Here is a 20,701-nt window from a genome sequence, read left to right on the forward strand (position 1 = left end):
GGGCAGGGGTCCGATTTGGTGGAAACCAGGTTTCCTGGAGGGCAATGCAGAAAGCAAGTGTAACGCTTAACAGTTGCCATAGCTCAGCCGTGCGGTGGAAAAAACTGCCCCAATTCCCCTGGAGGATGACGTCGTCGTGAGACTGAAAAGGCATGGAACATTCAATGAGGCAGTTTACGCCTCAGGGTCACCTGCTGCCACTGATTTTTTGCCTGAGCAGTCTATATTCATTGTGTCTGAGGGTCCGGCGAGATCTTGGTTCTCGGCGGACGCCAGAATCTCCACCTCATTCGCAGATGCAGGGCGTGTAGGTAGCAGTGGTGTGGGTGGCACAGCAATTCCCTTGATCTTGGGACTTTGGTCCTGGATTTCTCTCACTGCTCATTGTGTTTCCCTGCCTGGGAGAACTTTACTGATTCAGTCTCTGGGACTGAGGATGATTGTGAAGCCCTACGACCAGCTGCTTTTGGGCTCTTCAGCCACTGGCGCGTGTCATCTTTCCCACTAGCAAAAAACTGGGAAGGGAGTGACCCAAGGGACCCCTTCCTAGAGAGGAGCCGAGGAAGACATACACTTATCCCGTGCAGAAGTGGGGATTCATGGTTGGGGGGGCAGGGGGAGGGGGCTTGCCCCAAAGTAGGTGGTGCAGGGGAGCAACAGGGAGGGAAGTGCCACCCACCATCAAGGGGACAGGTGTAGTCTTCTGGCTCTGAAAGGTGACTGGGGTTGGCGGAGCTGATGGGGCTAGAACTGTTGTAGCGCGGCGTAAGACGATGTCATACGTACAGGATGTAGGCATTAAAATTTCCTTTTAGCCACAGTGTAGGTGATTTGGTCCAAGGTCTTGTACTTCATGGTTTTCCTTTCTTTCTAGAGAATCCTGCAGTCTGGCGAGCAAGGGGAATGATGCTCTCCGCAGTTGACACAGCTGGGAAGTGGGGAACATGAAGTATTGGGATGGGATGGACGTCCACAATCTCGACATGTGATGCTGGAAGTACAGTGGGAAGACATATGGCCAAACTTCCAGCATTTAAAGCAGCTCATTGGAGGAGGGATATAGGGCTTTATATCACAGCGGTAGACCATTACCTTGACATTCTCGGGTAATGTATCACTCTCTAAGGCCAAGACGAAGGCACCAGTGAGAACCTGATTATCCCTTGTACCCCGCTGGAGACGCTAAACAAAATGTACACCTCACCACTCTAAATTGGTGCGCAGCTCATCGTCAAGGCTGCAAAAGAATATCCCTGCGAAATATGATACACTGGACCATATTTAAGCTCTTATGGGGCATGATGGTTACAGAAACATCCCCCAGCTTGTCACAAGTGAGCAACGCCCATGACTGGGCAGAGGATGCTGTTTTCATCGAGACTGATGCAGATCTCATTTTGGACAAGCCCTCCATCTCCCCAAACTTGTCCTCTAAATGCTCTACAAAAAAATGAGGCTTCATCAAGACAAAGGAGTCCCCATACCAGGTACCAGGGCGAATAAAATTTGCTGCCATCCTTAGCCTGACGTTCCTCCCATGGTGTGGTCAGGAAGGGGAACGACTTGGGGTCATACTTCTGTGCATTGAATGGCAGGATGGCCATTGCCCCGAGTCCCAATGCCCCAGGGTGACTGGCATCTACACCTCGGCATATGTGGGAAGTTAACGGCGCAGGCATCAGCAGAGCGATCCCTGTGTGGTCATGGGTCTACAACCAACAGGGTACATGATGGTCCCACCACAACACTCTGGCTACAGGTGCAACCAAGCAAACAAGTCCATCATTGTCAGTGTAGAAAATGATACTGCACAGATGATGGAAAAAATACGCACACAGGAGGGTGTGACCTCACCCAACAGTTGGAGAATGAGCAGAAGTGCAGATGCGATAGGTCTCAGCGCATGATGGACATGGCGCACCACGTAAGGCGCCCTTCCCAATTGGCTCGCTCTTAGGAAAAATTTGGAAGAATGGAGGTCAAACCCTACAGGGGACCATCACATAAAGGGCGAAATGTGTGAGACTCCATTTGGTCACCTCTTACGACAGGCAGGAATACCTCGGGCCTATTCCAACCCCCGGACCCGCAGGGGGGCATTCTGTGTATGTAAGAGCATTTCTAAAAAAAATGTGTTGCCTCAACAACTGATCAGCAAAAAGGGCCGGCATACAGACCTCCCATTATATCACTGCCCTTCATAGTCAAGTCCCACTTTTTTGAGGGGGGGGGGGGGATGGGGATGGTCGGTTCTGAGTGAAGACCCCCACCTGTGTGCATCTCCTTTAAATAACAGCAGTGAATACAGCAAATAAAGCCATGATATGGGGAGGACACACTGAACATTCTTTAAATATATCTTCAAACTCTGATCCTATACGTAATTGTAAAAACAACCCAAGGTTGTACGTGATGCATGTAAAAGTTACACCCTAGTACAACTGAATGGTTCTTTTGAAACTGTGTAAGCTAACATCTTCACTAGTATGGACACTATTGGTATGTGAAATCAAGTGAATGTTTTTTAAAGACATTGTATTCCAGAATAATGGACATGTAGTATACAACATTTTAAGCTTTCAAAGCTGCTATATTAAGAATACCTGTGCTCCAGATCAGTTCTGTGCAGAAAAATGTACAATCAAACATTGAAAAGTGGGACTAGTTAACAAGGTGTTACTGTGCCGATAGACCAATAACTCCAATAACATGGTGGACATACAAGCCTTATGAAAAGACCCATGGCTAACATAACCACCACCATAAAACATTAGCTAAATAAATTCTAACATACTAATGGGACCTCCAAGTCAAATAGGATTTTGGAGCAGGAATGTCGTGTTACAAACACCTTCACACATATTAAAAATTTGAAAATTGAGAATAGGGGTTTCAATCATGGAGGAAATTTGACTACAGAAAGTATTGGTTGGTTGGTTGATTGATTGATTGATTGGGGTCGAAGGGACCAAACAGCAAGGTCATCAGTCCCTTGTCTCAAAGGCGGTCCATGCAGAGGATTTACACCTCAGAATCGTCATAACGATAAAAGGGCAAAGGCTAAAAAACATAAAAGTGCAGTTGTGTTGTCAATGGTGAAAACAAAAGGAGGAAGTCAGCAAGTGGGCAATCCCTAGGCTATGCTAGAGGCAGGAAATATCCCACCTCTGATGCAGTACAGGCAAGACCACCTGCTATTGAAAAGCATTCAACCGCTAGATTGTAAAAGTGCGTATTGTAAAGGGATACTAACCAAATCTAGAAAGCGATAAAAACAGAGTAAAAGGGCAGAGAAAAGAGGATCTTGGCCAGGGAGGGGAGTCAGGAATCTCCAAACACAGCTTACAGGGGGAGACACCCCAACCCTCACTGCCCTGCCCCTACTCCAGAGGGAGGTTAAAAACCTTAGAACTGAAAATAAAAACCACTTTCACAGAGGAAACTGAGAACCAGTTCAACCATCCGGGAATCGTCTGCCAATATTAAAGGTAACGTGCGGGGAAGTCTGTACTTAGTACGCAGAGCCAAAAGGGGGCATTCCACCAAAATGTGGGCTACTGACTGGAAGGCTCCACAACCACAAAGTGGGGATGGCTCATAAGGCAAAAGGAAACCATGGGTTAGCCTGGTATGGCTGATGCAGAGACAACACAGGCTGGTCGTGGTCGAGTTCTTTCGGGAGAGGCGGAGAAAAGAATGCCATGGGACATGTGTAGCCTCCCCAAAGTTGGCTCATGATTGTGCGAAGTGGGATTTGATATGAAGCTGTAAATCTGCTGCAGGTGGCGTTACAGAGAAGGGGAGGAGGGGGGGGGGGAGGATAAGCTCCCCAAGTCAAACGATCAGCAAGCTCATTACCTGGGATACCCACATGGCCAGGGACCCAAAGGAAGTCAACAGAACAAGCAGCGTGGTGAAGATCAGCGAGACAGTCATGGATGGCCGAGACCAAGGGATGGCAGGAAAAACACCGATCAATAACCTGAAGGCCATTCATTGAGTCTGTACATAACAAAACGCAGTTGAGTTGGGACTGTTTAATAAAGATAAGGGCCTGGGAAATTGCCATCAGTTCCACAGCAAACACCCCACATGCAGTTGGCAGGAGATGATTTACCATGCCAATGGAGGATGTGAAGCCGTATACCACGTGACCAGCAGATTTAGAGCCATCTGAGTAAAAAACAATAGCATCCTGAAACTCCCATAAAAGTCGTCGGAAGAAACAATGGAACACCATCGGGGGAATGGAATCTTTCAGATCTCTGTCGAGATCCATCCGAATCTGGGGCTGAGGTACTAACCAAGGGGGAGGAGGGAGAGGGGGGGGGGGGGGGGGAGGACTGTGGGATATAGGACAAAGAAGGAAGCTGAAAACCATAGCGAAGAGACGCAAGACGTCCTTGGTCTGGGAACAGGATAGAATAGGAAGGATGAGTGGGATAGGAATGGACAAAGATTGCATAAGAAACCAGAAGCTGGGACCGCTGAACAGAAAGGGGGGGGGGGGGGGGGGGGAGAGTAGGTACCCAGCTTCAACCAGGAGACTATGAACATGTCTAGTAGGGAAGGCACCAGTGGCCAAACGAATACCACGATGGTGGACTGGATCCAGGAGGCGCAGTGTGGAAGGAGCAGCTGAACCATAAACTTGACAACCAGAGTCCAAGCGAGACAGCACTAAAGCCCGATAAAGGAGGAGAAGAGGGGAACGATCCGCATCCCAAGAAGAGTGGGCAAGGAAGCGAAGGACATTGAGTTTACGGAAACATCCTATCTTCAGAAGTCTGATACGAGGCAGCCAAGTGAGCTTGTTGTAGAAACGACAACCCAAGAAACGAAACTGTGGGACCACAGGTAATCGTTTAGCATCGAGGTAGAGCTCCAGATCAGGGTGGTCCGTAGTATGGCGACAGAAGTGGACCACCTGCGGTTTTGGTTGGTTGGTTGTTTGAGGTTAAAGGGACCAAACAGCAAGGTCATCAGTCCCTTGTTTCAAATAGACTCCATTCTGCTAACGGGACATCTCAGTATAGTCAGAAAAATAAAACGGATAAAGGGGAAACGTAAAAGGGCAGTCACGTTGTCATTAGTAAAAACAAATGAGGGAAGTTGGCAAGAGAACGAACCCAACACTATGCTGAAACAGCATAGGCAAGACCACCTGTGACTTAAAAGGTACAACTGCTATAATGCAGAAAGTACGTATGGGAATAGAAAAACTAACCAAGCCTTAAAAAGAAGGGGTGAAAACAGAGTAAAAGGGAAAGAAAAGAGGATTCCGGTCAGGGAGGTGAATCGGGAATCTCTGAACACTGCCTACAGTGGGAGACACCCAAACACTCACCGCCCTGCCCCAACACCAGAGGGAGATTAAAAACTTTAAAACTGAGAATAAAAACCACTCTCCCGGAGGAAACCTAGAACCAGAGAGACCATCCGGGAATCGTCAGCCAACATCAAAGGTAAAGTGTGGGGGAGTCTGTACTTAGCACGCAGAGCCAAAATAAGGGGGCATTCAACCAAAATGTGGGCCACTGACTGGAAGGCTCCACAACCACATAGCGGGGGTGGCTCATCACGCAAAAGGAAACCATGGGTCAGCCTGGTATGGCCAATGCGGAGACGACACAGTGTCGTCGAGTCCTTGCGGGAGAGGCTAAAGGAAGAACGCCATGGGCCTGTATTCACCTTAATGGCACGAAGTTTATTAGACAGTGGAGTAGCCTCCCAAGAATTGGCCCATGACTGTGCAAAGTGGGATTTGATGTGAAGCCGTAAATCCGCTGCAGGAGGGGTTACAGAAAACGGGGGGTAAGTAACTGCTCCCCCAGCCAAACGATCAGCGAGCTCATTACCCGGGATACCCACATGGCCCGGGACCCATAGGAAGTCAATGGAACAAGCAGCACGGTGAAGATCAGCGAGATGGTCATGGATGGCAGAGACCAAGGGATGGCGCGAAAAACACCGGTCAATAGCAAGAAGGCCACTCATCGAGTCCGTACATAACAAAACGTGGTTGTGTTGGGATTGTTTAATAAAGGTAAGGGCCCGGGAAATTGCCATCAATTCCGCAGTAAACACCCCACATGAGGGTGGCAGTAGATGATTTTCCGTTCCAACAAAGGACGTGAAGGCATACCCAACATGATCAGCAGATTTAGAACCATCAGTGTAAAAAACAACAGCATCCCGAAACTCCCATAAAATTTGGCGGAAAAAGGAACGGAACACCACCGGGGGGATGGAATCTTTCGGACCGCGGCGGAGATCCATCCGAATTCGAGGCCGAGGAACTAACCAAGGAGGGGTGGAGGGGAGGGAGCGAGGAAGACAGGACAAAGAAGGAAGCCGAAAATCACAGGTAAGAGACGCAAGGCGCAGCCCAACCGGTAAACCCGCCCGAGGGCGGGAGTCAGGCGGGCGACGCCCATGGTCTGGGAATAGGATAGAATAGGAAGGATGAGCGGGAGAAGAACGGATAGTAAGGGCATAAGACACCAGAAGCTGGGACCGCCGAACAGAAAGGGGGGGGATCCCAGCTTCAACCAGGAGACTATCAACAGGGCTAGTAGGGAAGGCACCGGTGGCCAAACGGATACCACGATGGTGGACTGGATCCAGCACGTGCAGCGTGGAAGGAGCAGTTGAACCATAAACTTGACAACCATAGTCCAAACGTGACAGAACTAGAGCACGATAAAGACGGAGGAGGAGGGAACGGTCCGCACCCCAGGAGGAGTGGGCAAGGAAGCGAAGGACATTGAGTTTACGGAAACATCCTACCTTCAGGAGTCTGATATGGGGCAGCCAAGTGAGCTTGTTGTCGAAAAGAAGACCTAGGAAACGAAACTGTGGAACCACAGGCAATCTTTGTGCAGCGAGATAGAGCTCTGGATCAGGGTGGACCGTAGTACGGTGACAGAAGTGGACCACCCGCGATTTTAAAGGAGAGAATTGAAACCCGTGGGAGAGGGTCCATGCAGAGGCACGCCGTATAGCCACCTGGAGCTGCCGTTCTGCAGATGGCATCGAGGAGGAACTAACCCAAATGCAGAAATCATCCACATACAGGGCAGGGGCGACCAAGGGACCGACAGAGGCCACAAGTCCATCGATAGCAATGAGGAAAAGAAGGACACTCAAGACAGAACCCTGTGGGATGCCCGTCTCCTGGGTCCGTGGAGAACTAAAAGCAGTACCAACTCGAACTCTGAATGACCGATGGATCAGGAACTGGCGGATAAAAATCGGGAGTGGGCCCCGAAGACCCCACTGATGAAGGGTTAGTAAGATGTGATGGCGCCAGGCCGTGTCATAGGCCTTGCGAAGGTCAAAAAACACTGCAACCAAATGGCGGCGCTGGGAAAAAGCCTGCCGAACTGCGGATTCCAAGCGAAGCAAATGATCGATTGGAGATCGTCCCTCTCGAAAGCCACACTGGTAAGGGGACAATAGATCCCGAGATTCGAGGACCCAAGTGAGCCGACGGGCTACCAGCCGTTCAAGTAACTTACAACCAACATTGGTCAAACTAATTGGCCGATAGCTGTCAACAGATAGGGGGTTCTGACCAGGCTTAAGGACAGGAACCACAATGCTATCCCTCCACTGAGAAGGGAAGTCACCCTGGAGCCAGATACGGTTAAACACCCGAAGAAGATGGTGCCGTTGTGGAGCACTGAGATGTTGAAGCAGCTGGTTATGAATGGAATCTGGGCCAGGAGCCGTATCATGAGAAGCAGATAGAGCAGAAAGAAATTCCCATTCAGTGAAAGGTTCGTTGTAAGATTCTGACTCACAAGTGGTGAAACATAAGGTGACAGCTGCAGCCTGCTGTTTTTGATGAAGGAAAGCAGCTGGATAGGAGGCCGACGCTGATGCCACTGCAAAATGGGTCGCAAGATGTTCTGCGAGAACTAATGGGTCCGTACAAATGCCATCTGGGAGGTGAAGGCCTGGGAGGGTGGACTGCCGATGGCAACCTTGGAGAGAGCGAAGTGTAGCCCATACCCGTGACAGAGGGACAGTGGAACCAAGGGAAGAAACGAATCGTTCCCAACATATCCGCTTGCTCTGTTTGATTAAATAACGGGCTTTAGCGCGAAGGCGCTTAAAGGTAGAAAGGCTGGCTACAGATGGGTGCCTCTTAAAGTGTTGCAAAGCTCGACGGCGATCACGGATGGCAATGGCAATGGCCGTACTCCACCACGGGACTTGCCGACGACGAAATTGTCCAGATGAGCGCGGGACAGCAAGGTTAGCAGCGCGAACAATCGCGTCAGACACGTCACGTAGGACGTCATCAATACAACCCGACAAAGAGGGAGAAAACTCGACCTGTGCAGTATATAGAGGCCAATCGGCACGGTGGAAAGACCAACGAGGTAACCTGTCCATCGGGGAGCAGGAAGGGAGCGTGATAACCAACGGGAAATGGTCACTATCACAAAGGTCGTCGTGTGGCGACCAGTGTAATGAAGGGAGGAGAGAGGGAGAAGAAAGAGAAAGATCAATGGCAGAAAAGGTACCATGACCAGCACTGAAATGAGTAGGGGAGCCATCATTAAGAAGGCACAGGTCGTGGTCTGCAATAAATTGGTCTATAAGAAGACCTCGTCTAGATGGAAAGGCACTGCCCCACAAAGGATGATGAGCATTAAAATCCCCAAGGAGGAGGAAGGGAGGAGGAAGTTGCTGAAGAAGGGTGGTTAAGGCAGCAGGTGTAAGAGTCCTGTCAGGAGGGAGATAAAGATTGCATACTGTGACTGCAGAGTCTAAGTGGACCCTAACAGCAACTGCTTCCAATGTAGTTTGGAGAGGAATCCACGTGCTAGCAATGTCTGTACGGACCAACGTACAAACGCCACCAGAAGCCCGCAAGGGTCCGACCCGATTTCGACAGAAAACACGGAACCCACGGAGGGTCGGTGAGTGGGCATCAGTAAAATGAGATTCCTGGAGAACCACACAAGCTGCTGAGTAGGACGAAAGAAGGGATTTCAATTCCGGAAGGTGACGATAGTAGCCATTACAATTCCATTGGAGAACCACAGAACGATGGTTTAAATGAGGGCTGAACACGCTAAATCCAGTCATACCGCCGGGTCCCCACCTGTCACCGACAAGGAGGGGGCGACATCCATAAACGACAGGTCAGAATCCGGTTGTGAAGCCGGGGAAGGGACCTCCGGTGACACCAGAGGCTCTTTGTCCCGGGACTTATGTTTCTTCTTCTTTTCAGGCTGAGATCGAGGAGGGCTGTGTGGCATAATGGAGCCAGCTGCAGCAAGATCAGGAACAGAAAGAGACCGGGCGACCTGGGGGCCGATAGACCGCGGCTCTCGCGGTCGCCGCGCTGCAGCAGACCTTTGACCTGGAAGGTGCCGGGAAGGGGCATCCCGGGAGAGGCGCCCTTGACCGGCAGACGCCGAAGGAGTGGGACACTTCTCCGGCTGGGGAGGGGGAGCACCTCCCAGAGGAGAAGGTGTGGGAGCCGCAGGGGAGGGGGGAAGGAGAGGGGTCCGGGACGGGGGTAAGGAAGGGGGAGGAAGGGATGAAGATGTAACCAAGGCGTAACTAGATGTCATGGACACAGGGTGCAATCTTGCATATTTCTTACGGGCCTCTGTGTAGCTTAAACGATCAAGAGACTTATACTCCTGTATCTTTTTTTCTTTCTTATAGACTGGGCAATCTGCTCAACGTGGAGAATGACTACCATGACAATTTACACATACAGGAGGGGGAACACAGGGACTCCCCTCATGGAGTGGACGTCCACAGTCACCACAGAGAGGGTCCTGGGTACAGCGAGAAGACATATGGCCAAAACGCAAGCACTTAAAACACCGCATAGGAGGTGGGATGTACGGCTTCACATCACAGCGATAGACCATAATCTTAACTTTCTCAGGAAGGGTATCCCCTTCAAAGGCCAGGATAAAGGCACCAGTATCAATACGATTATCTTTAGGACCCTTCTGAACACGCCGAACAAAGTGAACACCCCGCCGTCCGAGATTGTCCCGAAGTTCCTCATCAGTTTGAAGGATGAGGTCTCTGTGAAAAATCACACCTTGTACCATATTTAGAGACTGGTGAGGGGTAATGGACACGGGAATTGTGCCAAGATGGGTACAGGCACGAAGGGCCGCAGATTGGGCAGCCGAAGCAGTTTTTATCAGTAATGAACCCGACCGCATCTTGCTCAGGGAGTCCACTTCGCCGAACTTGTCTTCAATGTGTTCCACAAAGAATAAAGGTTTGACACCGGTGAAAGTATCTCCATCAGTCCTGGTGCAAACTAGATAACGGGGGAAAGGTTTTGCCCCTAGACGACGGGCCTGACCCTCCTCCCAGGGGGTAGCCACGGAAGGGAAGGCCGAAGGGGCAAGAGAAGCAGCACTTGAGGAATCAGTACCACGCAGAGAGACGGCCGCAGAAGAGCGGCCAGAGGTTTGGACCCTTATGCGTTTCATCTGCATAGCGTCCGCCCTGATACCACCCACTCCGATCAGGGGCTCTCCTCACGGGCGCCACCCAGCCACAGCAAGGGCCGTCTGGCACGGCGGCCATTGCCGGGAGTTCCGATGCTCCAGGATGACGAGCAACCACTCCAAGGCATGCATGAGGAGGTCACAGCTCAGGTATCAGAAGTGTGATCCCTGTGTGTTCAGGGGGCTCAACCAAAAGGGTACATAGTGACCCCACCACACGGGCTGGCTACCGTGCTGGCTATGCACCCTAGCATCAGACAACGACGTAGAAGAAAAGGTGGAATATACTAGGAGGGCACACGTCGGAGACACTAGGTAAGGTGCTCTTCCCCAAATGGCTCACACTACGGAAAGAGAAATTTTGGAATGGAGGTCAAACCCCAGAGGGGGACCAAGGAATGCCAAAAGGAGGAGATGATTACGCAACAAAGCCAGAGTGTAAAACCAACAGAACCAGGAGGATAGCGGGGGCCAACATAAGCAAGGACACCAATAGAGGGAGAGGAGAGGGGGGGGGGGGGGGGGAAAGGGGTATGGAGGGGAAAGGAGGGGAAGGGAAAGGAAATGCAGCCCGGGAGAGAAAGAAGGCTGCAATGGCTCGGGGCCCCGTGCTCGCCACGCACGTATCCACGAAAGAGTTGTGGACCCCCTGGGGGGACCTGCGGTTTTAAAGGAGAGGAGGGTCCATGCAGGGGCATGCCTTATAGCACCCTGAAGCTGCCGCTCTGCGGAGTCCATCGAAGAGGAACTAACCCAAATGCAGAAATCGTCCACATACAGAGCAGGGGTAACCAAAGGACAGACAGAGGCCACAAGTTGATCTATAGCAATGAGGAAAAGAAGTACACTCAATATGGGATGCCATTCTCTTGGGTCCATGGAGAATTAAAAACAGTACCAACCCAAACCCTGAACGACCAATGGAACATGAACTGTCGGATAAAAATCATGAAGTATACATAAGATATGATGGAGTCAAGCCATGTCATAGGCCTTGCGAAGGTCAAAAAATACTGCAACCAAATGGCGGCACTGGGAAAAAGCCTGCTGAACTGCGGATTCCAAGCGATGTAAATGATTGATCGGAGATCGTCCCTCTCGGAAGCCACACTGGTAAGGGGACAATAGATCCCGAGATTCGAGGACCCAACTGAGCCGACAGGCTAGCATCCGTTCAAGTAACTTGCAACCAATGTTTGTCAGACTAATTGGCTGATAGCTTTAAACAAACAGTGGGTTCTTACCAGGCTGAAGGACAGGAACCACGATGCTATCCCTCCAATGAGAAGGAAAGTCACCCTGGAGCCAAATACGGTTAACCATTCAGAGAAGATGTTGTCGTTGTGGAGCACTGAGATGTTGAAGCAAATGGTTACGAATGGAGTCTGGGCCAGGGGCCGTATCATCAGAAGAAGAAAGTGTGGAAAGAAGTTCCCATTCAGTAAAAGGTTTGTTGTAAGATTCTGATTGACAAGGGTAAAACACAAGGCGGAAGCTTCAGCCTGCTGTTCCTGGTGAAGGAAAGCAGCCAGATAGGAGGTTGATGCTCATGCTGTTGCAAAATGGGTTGCAAGATGTTCCACGAGAATCAACGGGTCCACGCAAAGGCTATCCAGTAGGGCAAGGCCGATGGCGACCCTGGAGAGAGCAAAGTTTAGCCCATATCCATGACAAAGGGACAGTAGAACTGAGGGAAGAAACAAACAGTTCCCAACAAACCCGTTTGCTCCATTTGATTAAGTAACGGGCTTTGGCGTGAAGACTTTGTAAAGGTAATAAGATTGACAGCGGATGGGTGCCTCTTAAGGTGTTGCAAAGCTCGACGGCGATCACAGATGGCGATGGCTGTACTCCACCACGGGACTCGCCGGCGGCGAAATGGTCCAGATGAGCGTGGGATAGCAAGGCTAGCAGCATGAACAATCACATCAGACACATCACGTAGGACGTCATCAATACAACCCGACAATGAGGGAGAAAACACGACCTATGCAGAGTATAGAGGCCAATTGGCGCGTTGGAAAGACCAACAAGGTAACCTGTCCACCACGGAACAGGAAGGGAGCGAGAGAATCAACGGGAAATGGTCACTATCACAAAGTTTGTCGTGTGGCGACCAGTGTAATGAAGGGAGGAGAGAGGGAGAAGAAAGAGAAAGATCAATGGTAGAAAAGGTACCATGACCAGCACTGAAATGAGTAGGGGAGCCATCATTAAGAAGGCACAAATCGTGGTCCGTAATAAACTGATCTAAGAGAAGACCTCATCTAGATGGAAATGCACTGCCCCACAAGGTATGATGAGCATTAAAATCCCCGAGAAGGAGGAGGGGAGGAGGAAGTTGCTGAAGAAGGGCAGTTAAGGCAGCAGGTGTAAGAGTCCTGTCAGGAGGGAGATAAAGATTGCAAACCATGACCTCAGAGTCCAGGTGGACCCTAACAGCATTCGCTTCCAATGTAGTTTGAAGAGGAATCCACATGCTAGCAACGTCCGTATGGAGCAACATACAAATGCCACCAGAGGCCCGACCCAATTTCGACGGAAAGCACGGAATCCACAGAGGGTCGGTGAGTGATCATCAGTAAAAAGATTCCTGTAGAACCACACAAGCTGCAGAGTAAGATGAAATAAGGGATTCCAACTCCAGAAGGTGACGATAATATCCATTACAATTACATTGGATAACCACAGAACGGTGTTTCAAATGGGGGAGTGAACAGGCTAAGGCCAGTCATGCCGCCGTGTCACCATCCGTCAGCAACAAGGAGAGGACGACATCCATGAACAGCAGGTCAGAGTCAGGTTGCAAAGGTGGGGACAGGACCTCTGGCGACACCAGAGGCTCCTTGTCCTGGGACTTATGTTTCGTCTTCTTTCTGTTTGCGATCGAGGAGGGCTGTGCTGCAAAAGGGAGCCAACTGCAGCAATATCTCAAACAGAAAGAGAGCAGGCGACCTGGGGGCTCACAGAATGCGGTTCTTGTTGTGGTCATGTGGCAGCAGACCTTTGGCCTGGAAGGTGCTGGGAAGGTGCACCCTTAACTGGTAGATGCCGAAGAAGTGGGACACTCCTCCGGCTGGGGAGGGGGAGTGGCACCCGGAGGGGAGGGTGTGGGGACCCCATGGTAAGGGGGGAGGAGAGGGGTTCAGTACTGGGGTAAGGAAGCTAGACATCATTGACACAGGATGAAGACGTGCATACTTCTTACAAGCCTCAGTGTAGATTAGACGATCAAGGGACTTATACTCCTGTATCTTCTTTTCCTTCTTATAAGCCGGGCAATCTGGTGAACATGGAGAATGATTGCCATGACAGTTAACACACACACACACACACACACACACACACACACACACACACACACACACAGGAGGGGGAACACAGGAACTCCCCTCATGAAGTGGATGTCCACAGTCACCACAGAGAGGGGCCTGCGAACAGCGGGAAGACCTGTGTCCAAAACGCAAGCACTTAAAACATCTCATACGTGGTGGGATGTACGACTTTAAATCACATTGATAAACCATAATCCTGACCTTCTCGCGGAGAGTATCCCCTTCAAAGGCCAGGATAAAGGCACCTGTATCCATGCGATTGTCCTTCAGACTCTTCTGAACACGCCAAACAAAGTGAACACCCCACCGTCCTAGATTGTCCCTAAGTTCTTCATCAGTTTGAATGATGAGGTTCCTGTAAAAAATTACACCTTGAACCATATTCAAAGACTGATGGGGGGGGGGGGGGGGGGGGGTAAAGGACATAGGAATTGTGCCAAGATGGTCACAGGCACGAAGGGCTGCAGACTGGGCAGATGAAGCAGTTTTGATCAAGATCAAACCCGACCGCATCTTGCTCAGAGAGTCCACTTCACCAAACTTGTCTTCAATGTCTTCCACAAAAAATAAAGGTTTGGTATTGGTGAAAGTATATCATCAGTCCTGGTGCAAACCAGATAGCAGGGGAAAGGTTTTGCCCTTGGCCGACTAGCCTGGCCCCCCTCCCAGGGGGTAGACATGGAAGGGAAGGCCGAAGAAGCAGCACTAAAAGAATCAGTTCCACTCAAAGAGACGGCCGTAGAAGAACGGCCAGAGTTCTGAACCCGTACAAGTTTCATTTGCGTAGCTTCTGCCCTGATACAACTCACTCTGATCAGGGGCTCTCCCCACGGGCACCACCCAACCACAGCAACGGCCGTCTGGCACGGCGGTCATTGCTAGAAGTTCCATTGCTCCAGGGTGACAAGCAACCACTCCTAGGCTTACATGAGGTGGTCACACCTCAGGTATCAGAAGTGTGATCCCTGTGTTTTCAGGGGGGCTCAACCAAAAGGGTACATAGCGACTCCACCACACAGGCCGGCTATGTACCCTAGCATCAGACAACGATGTGAGGGAAAAGATGGAATGAACTAGAACGGCACACGCCGGAGACACTAGGTAAGGTGCTCTTTCCCAAATGGCTCACACTACGGAATAGAAATTTCGTAATGGAGGTCAAACCCCAGAGGGGAACCAGAGAATGACAAAAGGATGAGGTAATTACTCAACAAAACCAAATTGCAAAGCCAACATAACCAGGAGGATAGCGGGGCTAACATAAACAAGGACACCAAGAGAGGGAGAGGAGAGAGCGGAGGGGAAGGAGCAAGGACAGGAAAGGAGAGGAAGGCAAAGGAAATGCAGCCTGGGAAAGAAGGAAGGCTGCAATAGCTCGAGGCCCCGTGCTTGCCACACATGTCCTCACGAAAGGACCGTGAGCCCCCAGGGGAGCAGAAAGTATTGGGTTGGTGCACAAGTCCACAGCATTTTTCCATAAGTTTAATAAACAAAACAGATACACATAACAGAAACTTTTGTCATCAATAACATATTCTCCTTCACTAGTTACAACAATCTGCCAATGCAACTATAGAAATCACGTGGTTTTGAGGTGAAGAACTTGTCAAGCCACGTTCGGAGTCCATTTTCATCAGGAAAGAAAGTCCCTTCAAGGTTATTCGATAGATAGCAGGAAAGATGAACATTGAGGGCACAAGTTCAGGTAAATAATGTGGGTGTGGAATGACTTCTCAACGCAACTCCTGTCAGTCTAGTAGAATGCGGACAGAGGTTAGCATTGAATAGCATCACTTTAGGCAGTCTTCCTGATTGTTCTCAGATGTTGACAATATATGTCACCCGTGATGGTTACATATCGGGGAAGCAACATGTGGTACACCACACCATCACTGTGCTACCAGATACTTAACATTATCTTTTGTGGACACATGCAGGTCTTTGTAGGGGGAGTAGCTGCTTCATCTGGGCTCACTGATTCCTTTCTTTTCCTTATGCTAGCACAAAAATAACATTTCTCATCACCAGTAACAATACAGGATGTGAATGGTTGGTGTTTGTTAGGGCACAAAAACTAGGGTCGTACACGCTCATGTCGAAACTATAGAAAATGAAGACAGAGAGAAGAGGTAAATACGACTACACGTTAATACCAACCAAAGGAAGAGAAGACAGCTAAAGACAGGGACATGCGGAAATACATGTCTCTAAAATACACCATAGAGAAACAGAGGTCTTTAACTGAAAATTAAATTTCTTCGCCATATTGCTACAATGGATAAAAAGTAAAACGTGGTTGACAGCCCGCGTGTCATTCGCTAAAATGGCAGATAACGCAGACAGCAAACACAAACGAGAAAGTAAGTGGTTAAAAAGAGGGCATTCAGTCAGGAAATGGTGGACCATCAAAGGTTGAGTGCAATGAGCACAAAGTGGTGGGGTAGGGTTTGTGTTGTTCATGAGCCAGCTGATGAACAGGCAGAGGTGCACTTATCTCCACCAGCCGATTTTTGTGATTTTGGGTTAGAGCATGCTGTACCCATATACCTGATTTTTTAACTTTTCCCATTGCATGCAAATGTTGCACGATGGCGACTGGTCACAGTTCATCACATACGACAGATCTAAAGTGCTCTGATGTTGATCAATGTGGATTAATGCATTTAAATGATCTTCATCAAACCCCAAATTCATCCTAAATGTGGAGAGTCACTAACGTCAAAAAAAACCTTAAAACAAGCAAACCATCTTCTTGCCATGCTCTGTCCAACGACATAATCCCCATACATGGCACAAATGTTTCTGGCTTCCTTGCTGCTGATGCCCCTCTACAGAACTCAAATGGAAGACTATGTCTGAATATTCCAGTTTCTTCACTTGTCACTCCATTTTCTAGTGTCCACAGCTCTGCTCACTATCTTCCCATGACAAAATATAAATTCTCAAATAGCAACAGTGAACAACAAATAAATTGCAATTGCTAAATTAATCCATAGCAATCTGAATACCCACATGAAAAAAATGCTTCAATCTTACATACCAACCTAATTCAGTTCAGTAAAATTATGACTTATGACACATTTGTTGGCTTGGCTAAACTCTCAAGCAAACCAATCGACCAAACCTAGGCCTCTTTCTACTCTGCACATCTGTCACCACAATATTTAACAAAAATAGCTTCTTGTCCCAACATTCCCTGCCTCCACGAACTCTCAAACTATCATCTTCCAACCCCCTAGATCTTGGGCTACACAAATTTGAGTGTCACCACCACGTCATAAAAGAAACCTATACAACATGATCTAAGCAACCACCCACATGAAATGATCAACATATTACAACAAAACATAACAGACATGTACAACTGGGAAAAAAACCAACCACCACCAATATAACATACAATGTCACACTTCAGAAAATATACCAATGGCTTGCATTGTTCACTAGACCCAAAGAAGCATATGTTATTACTATTCAGGCTCCAATTCAGTAAATTTGAATTTGTTACAATTGCTGGGAGATGAAATAATTAAAGAAAAAGTTTTGGAAAGCTTATTATTACGAATTCCATATCTCATGGTCTGAGATGCATGTCTGACATTGTACTTAGTAGTGGTGAGCAAAGTGTATATGTTCACATTGTTTGGATTGGAGCTAAAATATGGTCAGACAAATAATTTACCTCTACTCATTGTGAACGGGAATAATGAAACTGTAAGGTCAAAAGAGGCATTTTCATCTTAAGAAGGGTGTTAAGGCAGTTGTATATTGAAGAATTAACAAAGCTAGGGAAATAAAATTTCAGAAGAGGAATAAAGTTCATGCGGAACATATCACTACTACGGTGGTTCACAAAAGACAATAAATAATTCGGGCCAAATGAAAGGCATACGTAGAACATCTGCAGAGAGGAACAACTTAAAAAAAAAAAAGAGTAAGGGCTTGCTTCAATTAAAAGTTTGTGATGACACAGTACCAGAAACAGCAAAAAAAATTTCTGTTATAGAAAGCGTAATTTACATGTTATGGGGGGAAAAAAAAAGGCAGTTCGGCACAGGGGAAGAAAGTTTTCATCAACAGAATGAGTTCTACTGGTACCATATACTGATATGGAAATAAGGAACAATTTCTGAAGTTGGTACATCTGGAGCATAGCATTATGTGGAGGTGAAATATCAAATCGCTGAAAATCTAATGAACAAACCTGAAGCAACATGTTATCAATGAATGTTGAAAATTAAGTGGACAAATAACCTATAAAGTAAAGTTCTTAATACAATGAGTGACAAAAGTAGTTCACAGAAAACCCTTACAGTAAGAAACGGCAGGTTGGTGGGACATCTGCTATAGCATTCAAAAAAAGTTAATTTCGCATTAGAAGAAGCCGTAGAGCAGTGGTATGAGCAACCAAAGACAAATATTCTAAACAGGTGACAGAGAGCGATTGATATAATAGTGAGGTAGATATGAAAAAAAAAATCTGCATCTGATAGGTAAAGATATAAAACAGTATCAAACAAGAATAAAGACAGATTACAATAATATGGGACAGGGGGCACAAATGTAATGATGCTTGAATTATCCTCTATACAACCTGTTTCAGCTTAAATAGTGAGAAGACCTATTGGGGGGGGGGGGGGGGGGGGGGGAGATGATGCTATATCAAGGCACATAGCCATTTGGATCTAGTACTCATTCTGTGACTTGCACAGGTTAGTTGGTTGATTTGCAGAAGGGGACCAAACAGTGAGGTCATCGGTCCCATTAGGTTAGGGAAGGAAGTCGGCCGTGCCCTTCCAAAGAAACCATCCCGGCCTTTGCTGAAGCTATTTCAGAAAATCATGGAAAACCTAAATCAGGATGGCCATAAGTGGGTTTGAACTGTCGTCCTCCCGAATGCAAATCCAGAGTGCTAACCACTGCGCCACTTCGCTCTGTACTTCCACAGGTATACCTAGGTGACACTTAAGAGAACATGCAGTTCACAGTGCTCTGTAGCATCAAAATTTTATTGATCCTGTTTAATAAACTACTGTCACTGTTGATGAAAGTACAATCTGAGAGCAGTATCAAGACTGAACAATCAGAGCAGAATCAAGACTGGCAAAGAAGCTCACCACTTATAAACCCACCATCAGTTTCTCCCCTCCACTCTGAGGACATCAAGGTATATTAACAAAACACTAGGCATGCTTGAAAATATATTTACCAACATCCTACATATCAGAAAATAAACACTACAGGCAACAGCTGTTACACATTGCCTAACGCACACTTTCTAACTTCAAATGTTATACACAGAAACCAACTATACAGGCCAACAGATAATCTGGCTTATGGATAATATGTCCAGAGTTTAAATGTGCCATGAAAGGAAAATATTTATTGGCAATCACAATATGAGTAGGCTATATTTATATACTGATGTGGAAACAGTTTGATTTCACTGTATGTGTTTAGAGAAGAATATCAATTACCTACCCTATATTTATTCAAAGCTATTTCCATAATTACCTTGCCACATCAAATATAACTGTAAAGACAAACAAAATCTGCACCAATGTCTTCACACCTTTAGGCCTACTACAGTTTTGTGCTGTTGTTGCCTCATTTTTACAAAAGGAACAGAGGCATTTTAGTACTGGTACTCCAAACAAGCAATACTGGGAGGAAATACTGGAAATTGTGTGTGTGCGCGCGCGTGCGGTTTTTTTTTTTTTTTTTTTTTTTTTTTAATGAAAAAAAAAGCTATTAAGTAGGAATAACATATCACCGTGTGCTAGGTCAATAGCACTTACTGTAGAGCAAATGCTTTCTCTCTTACACAAATTATTTACCGCAATGTGTCAATAATGATGCAATATATCTTTAGCTTGGCCAATTAGCAATAAGCAAAACGATGATTAAAACCGTGAATCTAAAAATGTAAGAGCAAAATAAACACATGAAATGGATTTCGGTGATTGGATGTCGTCTGCAAGCAAGGTGGTATGGTTTCTGTTAACCTGTCGGTATTTGTTGTGGGGGAAAAAAAATAGCAATTTATTTCTTCAAGGATTATTTTACAGCGGTGCAAGATTTGTCATCATAATATGAGGAACAGCATTAATACATATAAATACAAATGTCAACATATACATGCGTTGTAAGGGGCATTAGACAAATGTCATGTTACCACAACACGTATATTACGACGTAGAAGAAATGGTAAAGATAACGATACAGAATGTACCATAATTTAGCACCATTAACTTACGGCGCTTTTGCAATCAGAAAGCAAACTGTCATAAAACATTATGAAATAATTCAGACACATGAATCATAATCACTAAACAGTACTAACCACAACTTATCCATGTTCTGCATTTAAATTTTATGAATACAAAGACTTCTACAGCAATACGCAAAACAAAACAGTCACAACTCAAGCACTGCCCACGACGATTTATTTCTCGTGTTTGAAGCAAAACACGATTGCCAATTTAAAACGAAACCGTATATGCGACGAATTTGTATCATCAAATGAATGGAGTAAACGATATATTAAAGCAGTAACACAATCAACATTTCAGTCATTTGAAAGTTAGGAAAATTAGCAAATAAGGAGAAAAATCAACAACTAAATATCGGAGTCAATACGAAAGCGGCAGGGAACGACTCCCGTATACTAGAACTTACGGTTCAGTTTTAGTTGACATATTTCCAGACACGTCTGACAGGGCACTTACAATATTTTAGAACCAAATGTTCACTTCAAATACTAAACGCAAAACGCTAGTTGCTTGGTACACTAATAGTAATGTTGGCAATATGTTAACGCGCATCAAGCATTTATTTTCAGAGTTTGGTTTTCTAGTTTTACGA

The 20,701-nt window shown here is 47.2% G+C and overlaps 1 protein-coding gene across 2 annotated transcripts in view; it reads right to left on the reverse strand.

The window, feature by feature from the left end:
- The window catches only part of LOC124613391 (eukaryotic translation initiation factor 4E type 2-like), a 51,242-nt gene extending 30,594 nt beyond the window's left edge, over positions 1-20,648 (reverse strand). The window contains exon 1 of one of the 2 annotated variants that reach the window (XM_047142105.1): positions 20,516-20,648. In XM_047142105.1, coding sequence (XP_046998061.1) covers positions 20,516-20,535 — 20 coding nt within the window. In that variant the 5' untranslated portion in view covers positions 20,536-20,648. Of the gene's footprint in view, positions 1-20,180; positions 20,307-20,515 lie in introns of those variants that run through there. The other variant, XM_047142097.1, reaches the window with a different exon arrangement.
- Between the last annotated feature and the right edge of the window lie 53 nt (positions 20,649-20,701).

Source organism: Schistocerca americana, chromosome 1, assembly GCF_021461395.2.
Source record: "Schistocerca americana isolate TAMUIC-IGC-003095 chromosome 1, iqSchAmer2.1, whole genome shotgun sequence".
Taxonomy (NCBI): domain Eukaryota; kingdom Metazoa; phylum Arthropoda; class Insecta; order Orthoptera; family Acrididae; genus Schistocerca; species Schistocerca americana.